This window comes from Onychostoma macrolepis, chromosome 14 (assembly GCF_012432095.1).
Source record: "Onychostoma macrolepis isolate SWU-2019 chromosome 14, ASM1243209v1, whole genome shotgun sequence".
In the NCBI taxonomy this organism is placed as follows: Eukaryota; Metazoa; Chordata; class Actinopteri; order Cypriniformes; family Cyprinidae; genus Onychostoma; species Onychostoma macrolepis.
The window spans coordinates 31,538,110-31,562,229 of record NC_081168.1 but is presented as its reverse complement, the minus strand read 5'-3'; the positions used below and the strand labels follow the sequence as shown (position 1 = coordinate 31,562,229).

General features: G+C 38.9%; 1 protein-coding gene across 1 annotated transcript; it reads left to right on the top strand.

Annotated features, from left to right (window-relative positions):
* The first annotated feature begins 1,033 nt into the window (after positions 1–1,033).
* On the top strand, positions 1,034–20,741 carry LOC131552966 (uncharacterized). Its single transcript, XM_058797222.1, has 2 exons — positions 1,034–1,385; positions 15,375–20,741. Exon 2 carries the CDS (start codon positions 15,395–15,397, stop codon positions 18,482–18,484), a length of 3,090 nt encoding a protein of 1,029 aa, XP_058653205.1. The 5' UTR covers positions 1,034–1,385; positions 15,375–15,394; the 3' UTR covers positions 18,485–20,741.
* Positions 20,742–24,120: the final 3,379 nt, after the last annotated feature.

Sequence of the window (24,120 nt, the reverse complement as noted above, 5' to 3'; positions counted from 1 at the left end):
CAATCGGGCGGGAGCTCAGCGAAAGCCCAGGCGCCAACAAGACATTTCTAATACACCGTGCTGGAGTCCATTTAGGTACGAGCGTAGTGACGTCGGATTTATTTATGGAAATTCGCAAATTTCCATCATCTACCGAGATGATGCTTGAAACGCTCATAATGTCCAGTAAAACGTAGCCTAGCCACAAGCCTATTAAAGCATACTGTAACTGGGGGGAAATATAGATATAAGTTATCTCCTGAAGGGGAACGCTTAGCAGTTTTCGAAAGCAATTACTTGTTTTCTAAAAAAATTAAAAAAAATAAAAAAACCTTCATTACAGTATTACACGTTTGATCAGGCTGTAAATGTAACTAAACTAGAGTCCCAGTGAGGAGTGTCTAATCATAATGCATTGGACATGACAAGTCTGTCCAGGCTTTCACTGCAGAGATCTATCCTTGACGTGTGCAGGAGGGAGGGGTTGATTGATGCTTGCTTTTGCGTCTCTACATCATGAGAGCAAGAGAGGGATGAGTCACTAACCGGCTGATATAACATAGCACTGCAGCGCCTGTGCACAGCATCTCTGAGCTCACTGCCAGGAAAGCGCATCTGTGCGAGCAGATTAGTGCTTATACTTGACAATGTGACTCATATTAAACTAAATCAAGGTAGTGATCGTTCAGATTTTAGCTGAAGTAAAATAAAGTGGGGAATTGCAGTATAATCAATAGCAGTGTGGGTCTTACGAATTGCGCACAAATGTCAACAAAACAAGATGTTTAAAGATGAAAGATAGCGCCTTTATCCTCTGAATGCAGAAAGAAATGCAGTCTTATGTGTGTATTAATCTCTAGATGTCACCGAGGCTTGAGTAATTATTATTCACTTGATATAACAATCACATTTTCGCGCGAAGAACTATTAAGAAATGTAAACTTTGAGTCCTCCTAGATATTTTTCACAGGCCTTTAATGACGCTCATCTGCTTTTATTAAATGCATCTTTTTAGATTAGACAAACTGTCTCAGATGCAGTTGTCGCGCAATAACACAACATGCACATGCATGAGCGCGCACTTGACACCTGTTAGCTCTCGTTGCGCGCGCTTCTGATGCGTGCCATTGTTGTGACTCGCGCTACGTGGACTACCTCAAAACTCTGACGCCAGGTCGCCATGGAAACTGCTTTAAGCTGCGGCTCTGAGAGAGCAGAAGGTGTGGGATATTTAAGAGTTTCAGAACCACGATCCGCCTGAACAGCGACCGGCTCCTGCAGCACTGCCCAGCTTCGGAATACAGCCTAATGAACCCTAAACGACTGAGCCAACGACCAGATCACTGTCGGATTAACCCCGGAGATCAGCCCTGACGCGCCGCCACTCCAATTCTGCTCATCCAGCGGTGAGTTGAACAAGTCCCATCTTTGTGTGCACTTTGTGTTCGACTTGGCTTCTAATCCCACCACATGACTAGATAAATAATCGTCGTTTAATGATGCATCTGTACTAGTGTCAAGTTTTCATTGGCAAAGTTTGAAAAACCCTCGAATGATGTTGGACTAGCAACGCAACTCTGATGTATGGAAATAATGAAACAGTAAGTAAGTGAATACTTTTAGGGCAGCCGAGTGATGACGACACCATGTTTACTATTAAATCGAATGCACAAATCATTTTTATGCGCTCATAATAAAAACGCGCTGTTTGCTCTGACGTGTGTGCCACGCATCCTGTGATTCGGGAATGCCACATCTGTTTTGCTTCTGACCGATCAGAACTTTAAATACACTTGGTCTGTTAGCAACTGTGAACAAAGGGATGCTATTCAACACAATACAGGCAAAATGTAGCCTACTCTATGCATAAAGACGCATTATGCATTAGGAAGAGTCAGTTTTTTTCTGGAAGCTGCTGGCGTGTATCTGTGAATGGATGAGCAGAAGTACTCGGATGACTCACAGCGGTTTATTTGCGGGAGAGAGCGCGCATGAGGGGCGGGGGCGCTGCAGCGTCACGCTGTTCACATTTATGCGTGTGTCTGTGGACAGATGGTACCGAAAATACTAATAAAGCTCTTCTGCACAAGTGCATAATCACGGGGACAGTTATTTGAGGTGTTTGACTTTATATCTCCGTGGGATTGAACTGTCGTGACGTGTCGCTCTATGACGTCATTAGGCACCGGGCCGGCGTCACGACGCCCCCTCACCCGGTCTATCCCGCCCACTCAGTCGAGATGGACTACCAGGTTCGTTGGCTGTCTGGTGTTAATAGGCTACAGAAGCAGATTTTAGTTAGGGGCAGTTGGGTTCATCAAGAATGTTCCCACACATCAGGTTACAATGAACTTCCAGTGCCAGATGACTGCAGCTCTGTAGAGCATTTCAAGGAAGTAAACAATGATAAAGAAACTATAATGCCACTGCGCGTGTCTAAACATTTGTGACCCTGGAGCACAAAAGCAGTCATAAGCAGCACAGGTATATTTGTAGCAATAGCCAACAATACACTGTATGGGTCAAAATGATACATTTTTCTTTTATGCCAAAAATCATTAGGATATTAAGTAAAGATCATGTTCCATGAAGATATTTTGTAAATTTCCTGTCGTAAATATATAAAAACTTATTTTTTGATTAGTACTATGCATTGCTAAGAACTTCATTTGAACAACTTTAAAGGAGATTTTCTCAATATTTAGATTTTTTTGCACTCTCAGATTCCAGATTTTCAAATAGTTGCATCTCGGCCAAATATTTTCCTATCCTAACAAACCATACATCAATGGAAAGATTATTTATTCAGCTTTTCAAAAAAATTGAGCCTTATGACTGGTTTTGTGGTCCAGGGTCATATATTTGGTTGTGACTTTGCAATTGATCTGAACAGCTGTTGATGAGCACTGTTTATTCACACATATAAACTACGCTTTTAAAAAGTCACGGTACACACTTCAGTCTCTGGGCTAATTTTTTTTATTACAGCCTGGTCAATTTATTAACGATTCATAAAAGAGAAATCATTGTCTGACTGTCTGAAATATCAGTAAGGAGATAAAGGTTAGGATTGGGATTTTTCAGTAATGTTACAGCAGACTGTAAGTGTAAATTAGCATAATTTGGTGTTTGTTTTTAGCATCTGATAAAGCATTTGGACCCCGAAACAGTGATGTGTGACGTCAGATTTAAGTGGATAGTGATGGCAAGACCGATTCATTTGTGCAAACCAATGAAGAAAAAAAATATATTTTATGTTGTCACAAAATGAGGTCACTCGTGTGTATTTTAACAGCTCAGAAATAGTCAGATAAAACTTATTTTATTTTTCTTATTTCATTCACTTAAGTTAATGGTGTTTGTTAGTCACAGTTTCATTCTGATGTTGAATAGCAGTCAGAATTTGATGCACAAACGTGGAAATATTTCCTCTAGTCTTACATGATTTAGCTTAGCAACCTAAAACATAACATGCATGCCTAATAAACTTATTTACATATTTCGACAGAAAGGTTTTTAAATGTTTTGGTAAAAGTTTATTTAATAATACTAATGAGCATATTTCCAGTATGCAGGGTCACATGTGCATGTATCATCAACAATTGCTTGGAAACCTTGATATTTACCTGCTCATTCAATTCTTCTTGAATAAGCTTGATTCGTTTATTTTTAAACCAGTTCTTTGGTTCAATAACCAGTCTTGTGAGAGCTACTGTACATGATAACCTGCCTGTAATGGTTAAATTGGTTCATTCTGAACTCTCAGGCTCGTGCAGCACACAGAGGCTCGTCGTTGTTGATACATGCATTGAGTATTTTAATTTGAGTAGTCAAAACAAAAAAATTACTCTTGTGTTATCAATCTAGAACTAAAGTTCAGTTCAGTTGGTTTTTGTGAAACTTCATGTTTCAAATTAAAACGTGTTGATCTTTAAATAAGGCAACACATTTTCTTCAAGAAAACAAATCAAATGTTTGGGTTGCAAAATTTGTTTTGCCTGGCTGGAGGGAGATTTTGATGACATGGACTCTGTCAATGATAATTCATAATAATGAATAATCCAACAATTCATTTTTCAAATTTCTTATCATCATCCAAGATTGTCAGGAACAAAACTCACATGGGTTTAACAGATAACATCCATCCATACATACAAACACGCACACACATGTGCACACACACACACACACACACACATGTGCACACACACACACACACACACACAGACAAGATAAATAAAAATACAATTTCTAAAATAAAAATATATAATATATAATGAAAATGGGAATTCAGTACATAACTAAATCAGACAAAGCATCAAAAAAAAAAAGATGTTTCTGTATCAAATCATTAAAATTCACTTTAAAAACTTCCAATGAGACCAGTTTCCTAAGTTTCAGCTTATTTTGCTAATTATTCCAGGCAGAGGGAGCAGCAAACTGAAATGCGTTTTCCCCCAGTTCAGTGCGCACCACGGGAACAGACCGGAAGAAACATTCCTGCAACCGAAGACTATAACTACCTACATGGTTTTTTTTTTTGGTTTTTTTTACAGATGTAGATCTGAAGATAGGAAGGAAGCAGTCCCAGGATAGATTCATAAATAATTAAAATGATCCAGTTACTCATAATGTTGTACTAAATGCACTTTTTAGAAACTGGCCCAATTAACTTTTCAAGTTTCAAGTTTGTTTTATTTATATAGCACGTTTAAAAACAGAAAACAAGGCTGACCAAAGTACTGAACAAACAAAGACATAGGACACAGGGCAACCCACAGATTCATACCATAAACTAACAATGAATTAAAAACCAAAGAAAAGAAACAGGTTTTAAGAGATGATTCAAAAATAGTTAAAGACTGTGCCGATCTGATATAGGCTGGAAGGCTGTTCCACAGCCTAGGGCCAGCAACAAAGGTTCTATCCCCTCTATACTTTAACCGTGATCTGGGGACCGAGAGAAGTCTTTGATCACCAGACCTCAGATTTTGTGTAGGATTGTATGGATGAAGTTGATCAGACAGATACTGTAGCTCGGTGCCAGATTATTTATAAATTTAAAAACATAGAGAATAATTTTGAACTCAATTCTAAGATGCACAGGTAACCAATGCAATGATTTCAAAATTGGAGTAAAGTGATCAAATTTACGTTAACCTTTGAGAAATTTAGCAGCGGCGTTTTGTACGAGCAATGGAGACGAGCGATGGCACATTTAGAAATGGCAAGATAAAGAGAACTGCAGTAGTCCAAGTGAGATGTAATGAGCGCATGGATAGCAATCTCTAAAGTTTCCACAGAGAGAAAGATTTAATTTTGGAGAGAAGATGTAGCTGAAAAAAACAGACAAGACTCTGATCTCAGAAAACATCTAGGTTCTAGATACAGGAAGAAGTAAAAGGAGCAAGGTGGTCCAGATCGATACTTCTGCTCTCTGAATTTTCACTAGGGCTAAAGACTATAACCTCAGTTTTTGATTCATTCAGAAATAAAAATGTTTGAGAGAACCATGTTTTCACTTGCAAAAAGAGATTCCAGAGCAGCATGTTTATTTCGTTTCAGAGGTAGATATATTTGGGTATCATCTGCATAGCAGTGAAATGATACACCATACTTTCTGAAAATAGAGCCCAAAGGAAGTAAATACAAAGAAAAAAGAATGGGTGTGAGACTAGAACCCTGTGGCACTCCACAGGAAAGTTTAGCAGGCAACGAAGAAAGATTACCCAATCTGACAGAGAAACTTCTATTTGTTAAATATGATTTGAACCAGCTAAGAACAGTTCCTTGGATGCCCACAAAATATTCTAGTCGAAATAAAATAATTGTATGATCAACTGTATCAAATTAACTTTTTCTAGCATTGTTACCACTATTGCTGGTTAGTTAGTTGGCTAATATTACCAGCCAGTCAGATTTCCTATTGGCTAAATTGAAAACAAACAAACAAACAAGGAAGTAAGTAAATAAATCAATTTAATTTGTACTTTCTACAAACTGTATTCTGTGGCAAAAGGTGTGCATACACTACAAACTGCATATATAGCTTGTTTGTTCACAGTTTTAATGCAGTACGCCAGTTTAAAATCACTAAATTATATGCACTATTTAATGCCAATTTGTCATATAAATAGTCAGATTTGTGTGTTCACTGAAAATTTCATTAAGAAAAAACACAATCTAAGTGCAATCTAAGTGTTAACAGGTCAGATGTAGAATTTTCTGTGTGAACACAAACATTCAGTCTTCTTAACACAGTAACATATTACTGTCATGTATTTTTAATGTACATCCTCATACATTTTTCATGTACATCCTCAAAATTCACCAGCCAAACAGGCCTATAACAGTTTCCCGACCCGTACCCGTTTTGGGTGCACAAACACTCATTCCTGCTATTGTTTTGATTGAGTTTGATAGCTAGTTCCAGGAACAATGACGTCACTTTCCAAACCAATCAACAGCAGTATGGGCCTGACACAATACCCGCTCTTGTGGTCTTTGTTTCTCATCACTGGTCTGCTTACATGACATGTTTCCAGTATTTGGCCCAAGTGTTCATAAAGTAAAGGTCCCAAATGTGTATAGAACTTTAGGTTATCCAGTGGGTCACACTTACAACATAAAGCTGTAAAAGCGCAAGTAAAGTTTTACAGAGCTTTATTTATACATTTTCATTTTTAATAATTTGCACTTATATAAATAAACTTCTAAATGTCTGTTCAGTAGTTTCTAAGTAACATATGTCACAATTTAATTGTGGTGCTTTAAGTTATTAAAAGCAGTTGCAGACATTTTATAAAATACACATACTCATCTCTGCACTAATATAATGTGCAACACTTTAAGTTTTACTACTAAATTACATGTAATATCTAACTCAGCTGGAAAATTTTCCTTGAAATCTTACAATTTATTGGCACATAAGTTCGTGAACATGAAGAATAATAGGATAGTACTGCTCCAGGACAGTCTTAGAGATAGTGTGGATTTAGTGTGTTAAGGGCACTGAGATTTGGCATTTGTCAGACCTGCAATAGTCTTGCACACGCACTTGTTGTATTGTGTATGGCGCCCTCTAGTGGCCAGGACTGACAGTGTGGGTATTAAGACAGGCCCTATGAAATGGTCTATAGCTGGGGAGGGCAACTCTGGCCCTCCTGATCCACTTTCCTGCACAGTTTAGCTCCAACTCTAATAAAACAGCCCTAATCAATTTGTAGTAGCAGCACGTTTGTTTACAGCCCAACTAACACATTCAGGAACGGGCCACATATGTTTTACTAGCTGGGAATATTTTGCATAATGTGATCACCTCCTGACTGAAACAGATAAATACATTTGAATGTGTGTAAAATTACACTTGAATCACACTTCATTATGCTGACAATAAGCCATTTGGCTAAAATCTTAAAGCCAATTCTGAGTCATCTGAAAACCAGATTACTTTTTTTTTTTTTTAATAAAATTTTTGTTTCACTTTTATTTTTAATGTTTCTTTATGACGTTTGAGATGTTGAATAATCAGCTAATCTGTTATTACTTATGTATAAAAATGACATGGTACATGCATAATATTGAGTTAACAACAGTTTAACATAAATCATTACCAAAAGTGAGCCGTCCAAAATTTCAGAAGTGTACACTGGATGGTTTTTGTCTTTTATGACTAGTCCCACAATGTTCTGGAATGTTCCAGAAAGCACTAGAATATTACAGAATATTTCATAATGTTACAGAAGCTTCTAGAATCTTCTCATCCTTGCAAATGCAATACATCTTTAAAAACATGCAAAATTAGTACAAAAACTGATCTGGACTAAACCTATATTTCATAATTAATGATTATATGACATAAGTATATACCAAAATATTCATGGTATGTCAGAGTTCAGGTAAATTAACATTAACACTACAATTAGATATGTCAGTTTAGCAGTGTTCAGCAGAAGAGACCAACACTCTCCTTCTGCTAGAGATAACAAGCAATTGCGGTCACATGTTGGAGACAGAGGGTTCTGCTCCCTGACAGTGGAAATGCGGTTCTGAAGGAGTGCCACTCTTGGCCGAACACCGGCTCCAGCTCTGGCACCAACCCCAGTGGAAAAGCAGTATGTGCGATGCCATAAAAAAGAGTTTGCAAAATAATGGCAAATAAGCTGTCATAGAATAATAATTTTATGGTAATTCTATCTGCACACGCATGCAGATTCATTGATAAATGACTCCTATATGGTTTATTATGGTGAGTCCAAAACTCTTACTGCTGTTTGGGTAACTCAGAGGTTCTCAGAGATATTTAATGATGTCTTTAAAATTTTAGAGATTGCCGTATTATTTTCCACAATGCTTCTCCTCGTTTATTGTGACCTTTCTCAAGTACAGTAACTATTTTCTTGTTGTGTGGCTTGTGAAGGTCATGATCTTGTAAATTAATAGCAGAATTAGGTAAAAATATTCATATATTTATAATTCCCTATTTATTCTAAATAATTAACAAAATAGATGATTACTTTGTGGTAAAGCAACTGTTTTGCATATTCATGGGTATGAAATACCCAAGAACTATGCATGGATTCTTGTTGTGTTTTTGCCACCTCTCATGGTCCTCATGCCACTCCCTTGCTTTATAATTTATACTTTCTAATAGTACAGTGTACAGTGTCAAAGGCTCTCAAGCTCCCTCTGGTTTGTTCAAACCACATGTGCAACTCCTTTTGATAGGGCAGTATTAACAATATGGATGCATTCATACATGCAGATGCATGCAATTTTTTTGGAAGAGACCTAGTGCCCTTGCGTAATTCAGCCTAAGGGTGGCACTCTAATATTAATTAACGCCCTCAGTAATGTCAGAAGTCTTAAACATGACCCTCTTTTTGGCCAACTAGAGTCTGTGATGTCCATGAGTATAAGAGGTCACCTGTAGTACACATCATCAGCTCTTTTGTCTTCAAGAGCTGTTTGTGTATGTGCTAAAAAGGCACCCACTTTGGACCAACACCCAGCCAAGTGTTTCAAGAAGTTTCAGCAAATAGTGCTTTATTGACATCTAGCCAAGAAGAGCTGAATGTGGCTGAGGAGGGCAAAGATGTTATGAGTGAGCCCTCCCAGTCTGCCTGTCCAATGAGCGGTTGAACATCATGGCCCTGCACTGCACTAGTGGCACAAGAGATGGGAGTTCACTCATGGAAGGCTCAATGAGTGATTTCTATCCGGACATAACTGCCCGGCTCCCATGAGTCTACCGCTCTTCCCTAATCTCCACGCTGAGGTAGAGAGATTGTGGAGGAAACCATATTCATCTTACATTTATCCTTTTCAGCACACAAATTATGTGAATATGAAGGGATTGCACGAGCACGGACATGTGTCGATGCCTCTTATTGATAAGATACTTGCAGGCTATCTCTCAGTGAGGCATCCGCTTGTAAGTCTCTGACTCTGCCATCCAAGCCCTTATGTATGCCATCCCATTTGAATGGGAGGGCATATGGAGCAGGTCAGGCTGACCTGCTGAAAGATTTGGATCAGGGCCAGGGTTTGCCCCAAAGGTGGTGGCTGAGCTGTGCAGCACCACGGATTTAGCTCTTTTGGCCACCAAACAGACAGCCACTGGGAACAGTCAATCTAAGGCAGTAATGGTGTCCACAGAGAGACATCTGTGGTTGAACCTAGCTGACATCACGGAGGAAGAAAAGAGCTTTCTCCTTGAAGCGCCAGTCTTGCTTTCAGAGCTTTTTGGCACATCTGTTGAGGTAATGGTCTGGAGGTTAAGGGACGTGTGGGCGTGGTTGGCAGGCTTTAAGAAATATTTACCACACTGATCCAAATCTTCGCCGAAAGCCTCTGGGGAACCTTGCCTGTTACAGTCCGAGGACTGGAGGAAGGGCCAAAAGGTGAGTGCTGCCTCTTGGACCCATCTAGGACCCATGTCCTGTGGTATCTGACAAGAAAACATTAACAGTAGATTCTTTACGCCAGGGGTTCTCCAACCTTGCTACTGAAGAGCTTCCGTCCGGCAGATTTCTGCTCCAACCCCAATCAAACACATCTGAACCACCTAATCAAGGTGTTCAGGTTGCTTAATAATTACAGACAGGTGTGTTGGAGAAGGGTTGGAGATCCCCATTTAAGTCTTGCAAGTTATAAGGTGGGGCCTCTATCGATCAGATTTGTTGGTCCAGCACATCCCATAGTTGCTCAATCAGACTGAGATCTGGGGAATTTGGTGGCCAAGGCAACACCTTGAATTTCTCACCATGTTCCTTAAACCATTCCTGAAACTATTCTGTTCAGTTTTTGCAGTGTAACAGGGTGCATTATCATGCTGAATAAGTCCACTGCCATCAGGGAACACCATTACCATGAAAGGGTGTACATAGTCTGCAACAATCTTTACGTAGGTTGTACATGTCAAAGCAACATCAACATGAATTCCAGAACCCTATGTTTCCCAACAGAACATTGTCTAGGCATACAGTAGCACTGCCTATGCCAACCTGCCTTCTTCTAATAGTGCATCCTGCTGCCATCTCTTCTCCAGGTAAACAATGTACACACACCTGGCCATCCACCTGACCTAAAAGAAAGCATGATTCATCAGACTAGGCAACCTTCTTTCATTGCTCCAGTGTCCACTTCTGACACTCACATGCCTATTGTAGGTGCTTTTGGACAGATTTTGCTCTCACACACACTGTTTGTTGTTTATCAATTTAATTGTCCAAACCAATCTCCTACAAGTGGAAGAGCAAACCTTTTAGAAACAACTGACTTGCGCTGCAAACCATGGAAGTCACCACAAAAGATATTGTACCCTCTGTGGGAAGCTTGGCAGTCCTGCATCATCTTTAATTGACTCTCACTGAAATGTGCAGTACCGTGAATCTGCCCTCATGAACACCATGAGTGGATTTTTTGGCCATGCTGTAGAACAGCGGTCCTCAACCCTGTTCTTTGAACCCCTGCAACACTGCACTTTTTGGATGTCTCCTTTATCTCACACACCCATTTCAGGTCTTGGAGTGTCTACTTATGAGCTAATAACCTGAGTCAGGTATATTTACTTAGAGAGATATACAAAAGGTGCAGTTTTGTGGGAACTACTGCCATAGAAGGTTTTGCTGAGTGTGGTTTTGCTTCAGCACAGCTCAAAACAGGCAATGGAATATTTCTTGCTAAAAAGAGGCAGTGTCACTGCTCCACAGAAAGTGTTGGCAAAATCACAGCACTCCTGAGCCTCGGGGTAGGCAACTCTGGCCCTCAAGATCCACTTTCCTGAGTTTAGCTCCAACCCTGATCAAACACATCTGAACAAGCTAATCAAGGTGTTCAGGATTAGTAGAAAGCTACAGGTAGGTGAGTTTGGTCAGGGTTGGAGCTAAACTGTGAAGGGAAGTGGATCTTAAGTACCAAAGTTGCCCAGCTCTTTTGCATCCTCCTGTGGTCATTTGCCAGGATCAAGAAGGTGCCCTTATGCACCTTTTTCACAAGGGTAGAGGTGGTAAGTGATTTAAATACCAAGGATCTTGAAACTGTTCACCCTTTCCACTGCATCTCCATTGATGTAGGGCAGTACCCCCACACTGCATTTTTGCACTTTGCATTTTTTATATCTCTCTTATGAGACATCCATTTGAATTTCTTGAGTTGAGACATCTAAAATGTCCAGTGATGGTAGGTACTTCAGGACCAGGGCTGAGAACCACTGTTGAACTTATGAGAATCTGTGCTTTCTGAAGTCAACAGTGAGTTATTTTGTGTTCAGAATTAGATTGTTCTCAATGCTCCACTGGTCCCATGTTTTAGACTAGTTTACTTTAGAGAGGAAAAAAGTTAAAATATTAAAATACTATGTCAAGGAAAACCAGTGATAAGGTTTTGGAGAAAACCTTAAAAAGCTCATAAATCAGTATCTGAATTAAAGTGAGCTTCAGTCTGGAGTTTGTATTTATATATGGCTTCTTTGGTGCTTTTTAAAAGCTTTTTATGTTTTGAAGTTGGATCTTGTAACACTATAGGCCTCTTATCCCCCAAATACAGAGTCCCATGCTCTCAGTTAAAGGTGAACATCTTTGTTAAAACCTAATGTTTCTGACGGGGATGAACAAGTATTCTCTTATTGACTGTAATATTGTCTACACACCAACTGACTTAAGACTGCCAATGTATGGTTTTCATTTCCAGTATTAGAGCCATGCTTGCAAACAGGCTCTCATCAGTGTTTTCAAACGAGTCACAAAAGAAACATTAACACTATTTAAATTGGTTTCAATGCATATCCTTCCTCGTTCAGATTCTTTACCTCGTTCAGATTTTTTACTCAAAAATTTACCCATGAAGAGGACATACAGGTGCATCTCAATAAATTAGAATGACGTGGAAAAGTTCATTTATTTCAGTAATTCAGCTCAAATTGTGAAACTCATGTATTAAATAAATTCAATGCACACAGACTGAAGTAGTTTAAGTCTTTGGTTCTTTTAATTGTTATGATTTTGACTCACATTTAACAAAAACCCACCAATTCACTATTTCAACAAATTAGAATACTTCATAAGACCAATAAAAAAAAAAAAAACAGTTTTAGTGAATTGTTGGCCTTCTAGAAAGTATGTTAATTTACTGTATATGTACTCAATACTTGGTAGGGGCTCCTTTTGCTTTAATTACCACCTCAATTCGGCGTGGCATGGAGGTGATCAGTTTGTGGCACTGCTGAGGTGGTATGGAAGCCCAGGTTTCTTTGACAGTGGCCTTCAGCTCATCTGCATTTTTTGGTCTCTTGTTTCTCATTTTCCTCTTGACAATACCCTATAGATTCTCTCTGGGGTTCAGGTCTGGTGAGTTTGTTGGCCAGTCAAGCACACCAACACCATGGTCATTTAACCAACTTTTGGTGCTTTTGGCAGTGTGGCAGGTGCCAAATCCTGCTGGAAAATGAAATCAGCATCTTTAAAAAGCTGGTCAGCAGAAGGAAGCATGAAGTGCTCCAAAAGTTCTTGGTAAACGGGTGCAGTGACTTTGGTTTTCAAAAAAACACAATGGATCAACACCAGCAGATGACATTGCACCCCAAATCATCACAGACTGTGGAAACTTAAGACTGGACTTCAAGCAACTTGGGCTATGAGCTTCTCCACCCTTCCTCCAGACTCTAGGACCTTGGTTTCTAAATGAAATACAAAACTTGCTCTCATCTGAAAAGAGGACTTTGGACCACTGGGCAACAGTCCAGTTCTTCTTCTCCTTAGCCCAGGTAAGACGCCTCTGACGTTGTCTGTGGTTCAGGAGTGGCTTAACAAGAGGAATATGACAACTGTAGCCAAATTCCTCGACACGTCTGTGTGTGGTGGCTCTTGATGCCTTGACCCCAGCCTCAGTCCATTCCTTGTGAAGTTCACCCAAATTCTTGAATCGATTTTGCTTGACAGTCCTCATAAGGCTGCGGTTCTCTCGGTTGGTTGTGCATCTTCTTCTTCCACACTTTTTCCTTCCACTCAACTTTCTGTTAACATGCTTGGATACAGCACTCTGTCTAACAGCCAGCTTCTTTGGCATTGAATGTTTGTGGCTTACAGAGGCGAACCAAGATGAAGTGGGGGCCCCAGGCAAAATTAACAGATGAGGCCCTTCTAAAAGATTATTTTGTTAATATACCTTTGTTACCTAGATATATATTTATACAACATACAAAAAGTAGTCAAAACACTTAATATAACATAAATAGTTTATTTTTTAAAACAAAGTGCTTATTCTTTAACAAAATTTTAATCAGGAACTTAAGTAATGCTCCTGCATGCAGAAGTATATGATTAGCATTTTAATTTAATCTTTTTAATTTAATTTAGTTTATTTGAACTATTAGTTCATTGTTAGTTGACAACTAATTATGTTAACTCAACTAATTTACTGTAGAAGAGCTAAATAAATAATGTCAACTAAGTAAATATAATGATATTTATTTATTTTGATTCATGAGCTCCCCACTGGCAGCAAGGCACAGTACCGAAACTTGCCAAGTGTTGATGTGCGCATCTTTCCCGGTACCATATTCTATTGCAGCCTATATTAATACCTGCTAAATGCTATATAATACATGCTGCTGCTAAGTGCAACCCTAGCTAACCTGTTTCCCAGTAACCCTACTAGTAATTTGACTAGTAATTAATCTAGCAAATAATTAAACGAAAATAAGATGGAATTAACAACAAAAACCGCTGTCATGTTTCCTCTTTTCCTCCTCTTCTTGCTTTTTTCCCGCTTTTGGCAGCCAGATGGATAAGTCCTTTTCATTTTTAAAATAGCCTAGTAAATGCATGAGTAAGTGCTGTGCCAGTTTGAAAAGCGGCCGGCGCATCACGAGGAAGCAAGCACATCCAGCGTAACGAGAGGAGCCCCTAGGGGGATGCAGATATATTGCTCCATGTTACATGTATATTATTAATAATGACATTTCCGATTGTTCAAATGGTCAGCTGTTGGGGGCTCCCTCAAAATGCGGGGCCCCAGGCAATTGCCTGCCTTGCCTGCCCTATTGCTACGCCTCTGGTGGCTTACCCTCCTTGTGAAGGGTGTTAATGATTGTCTTCTGGACAACTGTCAGATCAGCAGTCTTCCCCATGATTGTGTAGCCTAGTGAACCAAACTGAGAGACCATTTTGAAGGCTCAGGAAACCTTTGCAGGTGTTTTGAGTTGATTAGCTGATTGGCATGTCACCATATTCTAATTTGTTGAGATAGTGAATTGGTGGGTTTTTGTTAAATGTGAGCCAAAATCATCACAATTAAAAGAACCAAAGACTTAAACTACTTCAGTCTGTGTGCATTGAATTTATTTAATACACGAGTTTCACAATTTGAGTTGAATTACTGAAATAAATTAACTTTTCCACGACATTCTAATTTACTGAGATGCATCTGTATATGAACCAGTGGCTCAACATTCCCCAGACATTCCCCTTTTTTTTCTTTTTTTTTTTTTTACATTACAATATTATACACTAGATGTATACCAATTATATGTTTTGTACCTGAATACATTTAATTTAGCATAAAGGTCATTACATAAAAAGACAAGCAAATGTTGCTTCTACACTAAAAAAAGCTGGGTTAAATACAACCCAGCGCTGGGTAAAATATGGACAAACCCAGCTATTGGGTTGTTTTGACCCAGTGGTTGGGTTACTACTAAGAAGACAGGGTTAAACATTTAACCCAACCGCTGGGTCAAAACAACCCAGTTGCTGGGTTTGTCCATATTTTACCCAGCACTGGGTTGTATTTAACCCAGCTTTTTTTTAGAGTGTATATTGCACTTTATTAAACATAACTAGAATGTTATATATGGTGCACATCTATAATCAATTTTCTCTCTGTATTCCTCCCAGATCTTGTGAACATAATAGAGATGGAAGATGATCGCCGATTTCACAAACTGACACAAGAACAGGTTGAGACTTTGGACCAAGTTCTTACAGAGGTCATTCCTATTCATGGTAGGGGTAATTTTCCCACCCTTGAAATCAAGCCTAAAGACATAATCCATGTTGTCAGAGACAGACTGATTTTGAAGAAGATCAAGGTGAGAGATGTCCGTCTCAATGGCTCTACAGCCAGTCATGTGCTGGTCAAAGAGAATGGCACCAGCTACAAAGACTTAGATATCATCTTTGGTGTGGAGCTTCCCAAACCGGAGGACTTCCAGATTATCAAGGAGGTGGTTTTGGGCTGTCTGCTGGACTTTCTACCTAAAGGTGTCAACAAAGATAAGATTACAGCTCTCACCATGAAAGAGGCATATGTACAAAAAATGGTCAAGGTGTTCACTGAGCATGACCGTTGGAGCCTTATCTCCCTTTCAAACAACAGTGGTAAGAACGTGGAGCTCAAGTTTGTCAACTCTCTACGACGCCAGTTTGAATTCAGTGTGGATTCCTTTCAGATCATCCTGGACAGTATGCTACAATCTTATTTGGATGCTGAAAGGAGGAAGATTGAGGAAGGGCAAGAGGGCCAAGACTCTTCTTTAGCTCAAAGTCAAGAAATTCAGACAGCCCTAATGGATGAACCACTCCTCAGCTCTTGTGACACAGGGCATCACCAAGAAAGTGACATTGACATGTCCTGCAAAACTGATGACATTCAGACTTTTTGTGACTCTCAGTGTTATTGTACAACGAGTCAGAAAGAGCAGTCTAAATATTCAAAACAAGAACCATCACTTGAAACAGACAAAGATGTTGAAACAGAGATGGTTCAAACTACAACTACGCCTGTATCTATGGCGCAAGCATCAGAGCACTCTGTTATGGTGCATGTGGAGGAAAATAATGAACTTCATGAAAATGTGTCTTTGCAAACTGAGACACTGCTCGAAGTAAATACAAATGAAACAGGTATAGACTCAGGGGAGGGAAATGAACAAGTTGGGGTAAAAACTATGTCTGTTAAGGAAACAAATCCCAACGTTAAAACATATGTTAATGAATCAGATTCTGACAAAACAGAATACATGTTAGACATAGAGCCAGTTAAATCCCAACCATGGCTTGAAATGGTGCATACAGACTTTTCTTGTCTTTCAACAACAGGGACCTTTGGTGAGCGATGCACATTCCAACCTGCTCCCATTACATTTCTTACACAATCAGCACTAGAATCATATGCGGAGTATCCTTTACCACCCCCTGCCAAGAAAAACAGCCAAAATTCACAAATGGTTGTTCTCAAGCATTCCTCACCCAAACCTCCTCGGAAAATGTCCAAAAAGATAACTCTTCCACCGAGTTCACCAGAAAAATCAGTGTCAAGTAATTCTGATGTTAATACTTGTCAGGTTTTGCATCCACCTAAAGCTTACCCAACAGAATCATTACCTATGCAGGTTAAAATGTCAGGTCTTACCACAAAAAGCTTTGAATTATCCAGTGCCTCAGAAAATGACTCTAAAGAGTCTAAAGAACTAGTCAATTGTACTGGAGCTTTTACTGTTGCTGCTCCAGAGAATGGTATGCATTCAGAAAAGACATTGTACATGAATCTATCACCAGAGGAAGGCCTTCAAAGTCGAGTGCAAACTTCAGAACCAGAAACTGGTGAAGCAACTCACGTCACTATTCTAATTCCTAAGTCCACTCCCAGTTATCTCCCCAAAGATCAAAACAGGATAAACCAGCCTTTTAATGAAAGTGTTCAGACAGCAGAGTGTCAGGCAATTGTACCTCTTATTAATGTGAATTCTGAGCCTTTACTTCAGGCAAATGACAGTTATGACCTCAACTCAGCCTCTCCCAAAAATAAAGATATTGAGCCTTGTGCTCAAGTTGATGATGCCACATCACCAAAATATCTTACTGAACCCTCAGAATCAGTCAATATGGCAACAAATTGTGCCTCTCAAATGTTAAAACCACTGTCTGCAGACCTTACTATTGACTCACAAGCAGTAGGGACTAATTCTTCAGGCTCTGAACATGTTATATCACCTCAAGTTCACAACTACCCCGTGTCCACTCTGCAGACTCAGGAAATTCTTGTGCAAAGTCCACAGACTAAAGAACCTCCAGAACTATTATCACTTGTCTCCTTACCACAAGTTCAAAGCCTCACAGTTTCAGCACCACATTTTTCAAAGCCACTAGAACCTTCCATATCCTCAACAGCAACTCTAGAATCTCCAAGAATCTCAGAACCTCTTTTAGAACCATCCGTTATGTCTCTGGATGTCATAGACCCCTCTGAAGTATTCTGTGAAGTCGCAGAACCATCTGAACCACTTTCACAGGGTTTGACACCCTCTAAAGCATCGATGTCACATACATTAGAAACATCTATGTCATCAGTACGTGAGGAGGTGGTTTCCAAGATATCAGACCCATTATCTTCAGACATTAACGAGCCCATACGCCCTTCAAAAGAGCTGCCTTGCATTACAGTGTTGGCTGAGAGCATGTATGGTGACTTTGAGCAGGCTATGGACCACCTACGTTACCGGCTAATAGCGACACGCAACCCTGAAGAGATCAGGGGTGGAGGCCTGCTCAAGTACAGTAATCTGCTTGTCCGGGACTTCAAACCTGCCTGTGAAACAGAAATTAAGACTCTTGAGCGCTACATGTGTTCACGTTTTTTTATTGACTTCCCTGATGTGAATGAGCAGCAGCGCAAAATTGAGTCATACCTGCGCAACCACTTTATTGGAGAGGAGAAAAGTAAATACGATTACTTGATGACCCTTCGGAGAGTGGTCAATGAGAGCACTGTGTGCTTGATGGGGCATGAACGCCGTCAGACTCTCAATATGATTACCATTCTAGCGCTTAAAGTCCTGGGTGAGCAGAACATCATTCCCAATGCCAATAACGTTACCTGCTACTACCAGCCTGCACCATATATGACAGACCACAACTTCAGTAACTATTACATTTCAAATGGTCAGTCCCCACTGATATACCACCCCTATCCACTACACATACACATGCAGTCTGGATTAGTTTAGGTCTAATTACATTACGTTGATGGGAAAATGTACAGGGAAATCTCTGAATCTTGCAACCTAAAATATCCACCACAAACAATCTACCCTTAAGCATGTGTCCCAACACTTAACTGAAAAAATAAAATAAAATAAAAAAAACAGTTAAGTACCTAAGTGTTGGACAACAGTGTGTGTCAATTAAGATCTGGAAGTGAGAATTACGCATACAAACCATTGAATATGAAGGTTAAAACAAATGTGTCACATGCATTTCATTGAAAAAGACAATGACAAGATAATTGGCTTTAAAACAGGAAGACGGTAAAAGACTGCAGTATATAGTGACTACAAAAATAAATTAGGAGGAAAAACTTGGCTTGGCCTGTTCTTGTCTTAGTAACTGAAAAGTCCTGTTGTAACAAACAAACAAAACATTAGAAAAAGTAAATGATTTTGATAGAAACACTATTTTCAATAATTTAATGCTTTATTGGCATGACAAAAAGTGCAAGAGAAATAATCAGCATGCAGCCAATGCTTTATTACATAGTAAGGTACTTTTGTTGTCTGAAACAATTAAACTGATTGTTCCCGTCTTGTTATGCTCTAAGAAAGTTCAGTAAGGTCAGTGTTCCATTCCTTTTTTTTTCTGATTTCTGTTTGAATTAAGTATTTTATATGTTGTGATACTTCTTAGTGCATCTACTGGGTATGTGTATTTTTATTTATAAAATATATGCTTATTAGTAGATTATGAATGATGATTCCAGGGATGTCCAATTGTGTCCTGCAGCATTTAGCTCCAACACACCTGTCTGCAAGTTTCCAGTGATCCTGAAGATCTTGATTAGGTGGTTCAGGTGTGTTTAATTAGGACTATTGCTGAATTCTGCTGCAAGGTGGCCTTCCAGGAACAGGATTGGAAAGCCTTGATGTATTCAATATTTCACAAGAATCATACGTCTTCAGAATATGGGGGGGGGGGGAGGGGAGCTCCATTCCTCATCATATGACTAAATGATAGAATTCAGGAAAAACTATGTAGTGATCTACAAATGTTTGTTTGAACAAATGTACAATATGGAATGCATTAAATTGATGTAAACAAATCTCAAATTTGACAGAGTGAGGTACAAAGATTACTACCAAACTTGGACAAATACAAAAAAGAAAACAAACCAACCAACTACAAAAGAAGAAAGAATAAGGACGTTTGCTGGTGTCTTTTGTGTATCTATGGCGCACAATGTTGATTTTACACAGAGAGTAACAAGCAGTATTCTTTATTTTTCTTTTCTTATACTGTAAATGTTGCCTCAAACAATCCATGTGAGGACATTAAATGATGTTATTTAGTATTTATTTGTATTTAACAGAACCATCAGTGGTGCTGAAGACTTAAATACATTTCCACCCTTTTTTTACATCTTTGTGACAAAAATGCATATATTTTTCCAAGAATTTATGTGTAGAACTGTATTATAGCCTACATGAAAGATTGCACCAGCCACACATACAGTATACACAGATAAACATGAACAGAAACTATAAAGTCAGGACCAAAAACATAAAAGTGTGTATTGTTGGACATCAATATGGCATGAAGATTACTGAACTGTTATTTTCAGTTGAGTGATTATTACAGCAAAATTTATTAAAGTGATTTGCCTAAATAATACATTTTTCAGAAGCAAGAGAAAATATACACAACTTGCATGACATGTTGGCTTCACAGAAATTGTATAAATAAATTTTATTTTTAGGTTATCTTGAGTACATAGTGAAAGTATTAGCAAATGTTTGACCTTGACCTTAATAAAATGCAAAAGTTTCATAGACCTTACAGAGATCTCATCACTGGTATAGTTATTCAAACTTGTGGAGTTACTTTTTCCTGTGCAGACCTACAGTTTTTGTAAAGTGTTGGCTTGATTGTATGATGATTTAAAATTCTGTTTTACCTTTATGTAATTGTCTACCTATGAAATACAGCCAAAACCTGTAGTAACACTGTGGTTAGAAATAGGTTTAGACTGAAATTGTTTACCAAGATGATGTACACCCATCATGAAATACTTAAAACAGTTTATATGACCAAAATTATTTTTGCAGGAAAACATCAGTGCCTAAATGAGCAGGAGAAAGCTGTAAAGGAGGTGACAGAAAGGACAATGCTCCTGCAAATGCAGCAGTCACTTTTTTTTTTTTTTTTTTTTTCAGGTGTACATTATCTCCTCTTCTCGTGCTGTTTGTGTTGATGTCAGATGTAGTTCTGTGCTGTGGCTAGTTTTGTTCATTTAATAAAAAGGATAGAAAAAGAATAGACCCACTTCATTGCATATGAGTATTGATGTTCTGTTTATGTAAAATATAAGATATTGTGTGTGTGTGTGTGTGTGTGTGTGTGTTTGTGAAAAGTCAGGACATAGATGTGTATAATGACGAGGGTATGACAGGTATTGCAAGGTGAAGGTGACATCTCAGGACATTGACCCATGTCCCCACTTTTCAAAACGCTTATAAATCACACAGAGTGAGGTTTTTTTGGGGAAAGTTGAAATGCACAGTCTCCTGTAAGGGGTAGGTTTAGGTGTAGGGTTGGTGTAGGACAATAGCACATACAGTAAGTACAGTATAAAAACCATTACGCCTATGGGATGTCCCCACTTTTCACAAAAACAAATGTGTGTGCGTGTGTGTGTGTTTGCGTGCATGCGTGCTTGCTTGCGTGTGTGTTTCAGGTACATACTATGCTATAGGGACCACCATGACAATATGCAAAATTTTTGAAAATTTGAAAAGTCCTGTAGCTTTGCATGAGGGGTAGGTTTAGGTGTAGTGCTAGGGTAAGGGGATAGAAAATACAGTTTGTATTGTATAAAATCCATGGATTTTATAGGAATGAACCTATAAAACATGGAAACACACACATGTTGGTATTTGTGGTTTACGGGGACTCTCCATAGACGTAATGGTTTTTATACCGAACAAACTGTATGTGCTATTGCCCTACAGCAGGGTTCCTCAAATCTTTCCCTGGAGGGCCAATCTGCTGCAGAGTTTAGCTCCAACCCTGATCAAACTCACCTACCTGTGATTTTCTAATGATCTTGAAGACTGATTAGCATGCTCAGGTGTGTTTGATTAGGGTTAGAGCTAAACTCTGTAGGAGTGGGCCAGATTTGAGGATGCCTGCCCTACACCAACCCTACACCTAACCCTACCCCTTATAGGAAACTTTGTGCATTTTTAGATTTTCCAAAAAAAATAAAACAAATCACCATTTAGTATATTTTTAAGCCTTTTGAATTACAGGGACATAGGCAGTGTCCTCATAAACCACCTTTAAATTGTAATACCTCTGTCATACCCATGTCATTATACAAATTTGTGCCCCCGTAAACCACAAATACCATCCTACACACACACACACATTGTGTGTGTGTGTGTGTGTGTGAGAGAGAGAGAGAGAAACAGGGGTGCAGCTCTGGTTTAGATGTAAAAATAAATCAAAAATAAAGAAGTATTCACATTTAATTGCTATTTTTAAGTAAACACTTTTCTTAACTTTTTAAACAACTTTTGAAAATAGGAGAGCAATCTTAGAGATTTTCTCATTTTAGTATTTTTGATGCAGAGAAACCTGTCAACAATCTTTATTTTCTCATTGTTCTCTGTAAGACTCTAAGAGACAGCAGATGTTCATCCAGAACAACATCCCACTTAAATCAGCAGCAGGTAATTTTACATAGGATTGATTTCACGAGTTCACACTTACATATAATAAAGTTTATGCGTATTTGGTGTGCTGTCCGAGGGGAGGGCTCCGAGCTCGGAATTTTGGCCCGAACCCTGGGTACCCCCCTACAGGTTAGGACAGGAATAGTTGTAAGTGCGGAGAAGGGGTGGCGGAGGGATGCTGGAAAACTGCCAATGAACAGAGGTAAGTCTGCTGTATATATATACACATGCCTCTTATCTTGTTAACTGGGTTGATTACTGATTGTTCTCCTCTCGTGTTAATTAGGTTAATTATCTGAACGTGCTCCTCCCGAACTTTGTTAATAAAACATAATTTGAATGTATTACGGCTGTTATGAAGTTTGAAGAGTTCAGCCATCTACAACGATGGTTATTTACTCAGTATTGTCTTTCAATGCCTGAATGACATTCTTCACCGGAACACAAAAGGACATATTTACAGCAGAATGTATACAATGAGAGTGAATGAAATCATGGCTGTCAAGCTGGATTTTAAAAGCAAGTGACAACATACATTTCTCTCTGTTTCTCACGTAAAGCCTCACATGGCTTTGAAAGACTTGGAATACAGTAATTCATAATATGTCATTTTTGGAACTTGAACCTCCTGGTCCCCATCTACTTTCATGATGGTCGGGAAAAGCATTTACACCCTTCAGAATGTCTCCTTTTGTGATCCAGTGAAGAAAGTCATATAGATATGGAATGACAATGTTGGGAAAATTGAAATTTTTTTGGTGAACTATGAAAAATGCTTCCTTGTTAAAATTAACATTAAAATGAGAGATCACGTGACCCTTCGACAGCGATGCACGCATAGTCCTTCGCTCTGCTCACTCTGTCAAATATTGTATAATCCTGTCAGTAAATTTTGAACCACTCTGCATTTGACCCATCATGAGTACTTCAACAGTCAAAGGCGATTGGAAAAGAGAGATTGAGCAATCGCCAATAAAGAAAAAAATCAAAGATTCCACCATCTCCAGAGAGGATCTTAACGGTGCTATCGCTAACGGTATCAAGCTAGCGCTTAAAGAGCAACAAAGTACTTTGGATTCGGTTGAGGCCTCGAAGAGATGCGGTAGACTCTGTACCAGAGGTCGCGTTAACCGAAAATTCTCCATCATTGACAGAATTTTTTTAGCAGTGACGGAAAAATCTGAAGGCCGTCCGTCACTTTGGCAGATTACACACACTGAGGGTGATCTATTGTAATTTATAACTGTAATTCCCAGCCCTGTCCAGTTGGTGGCGAGTGCGCTCCAGTGAGGCAGCAGAGCGCGCGATCGTCTCCAGAACAAAAATAAAGGTCTTTTGTTGTGTCTTTGATTACTCACAGGCGAGTATAGTAAAGCGAATCGCTTGATCTGAGGTGTCTACAGCGATCTATCACGCCACATTAAAGCCAAAACGGTATTTATTGCTTGAATTTCCTAATAAAATGGACAGAATTTGAAACCTGAGACTGCATTTCATATCAAAAGTAACAACGCACAAAGTTTAGCCGATTTTCTAACGTTACTGTGCATTCATCAAATGAAAACAGCATCAATTGGGAGTTAAGAAACGATATTGGTTCATAAAAATAATTATCTATTAAAACAGAGAAATCGGTTTTATTTTATTTTTTTTTTTTATCCAGCACTAGCATATTTTGTTGTTTTAAGTGTCCTCCGCTGTCATTGCAGTCTCTATTCATCTGTTCTCTTCATAAAAAAATAAATGCATAAGCCAATATGCTTGTCCTTTAGGTTCATTATTAAAAATGAAAACGTGAACAAAAATAAAAGCAATTAAATGGGTTATTATAATTAAAATACGAAAATTAAAATGACGGGTAATAATAGATTATGACGGAATTTTTACGACCCTGTCCGTCAAAATGACGGATAATA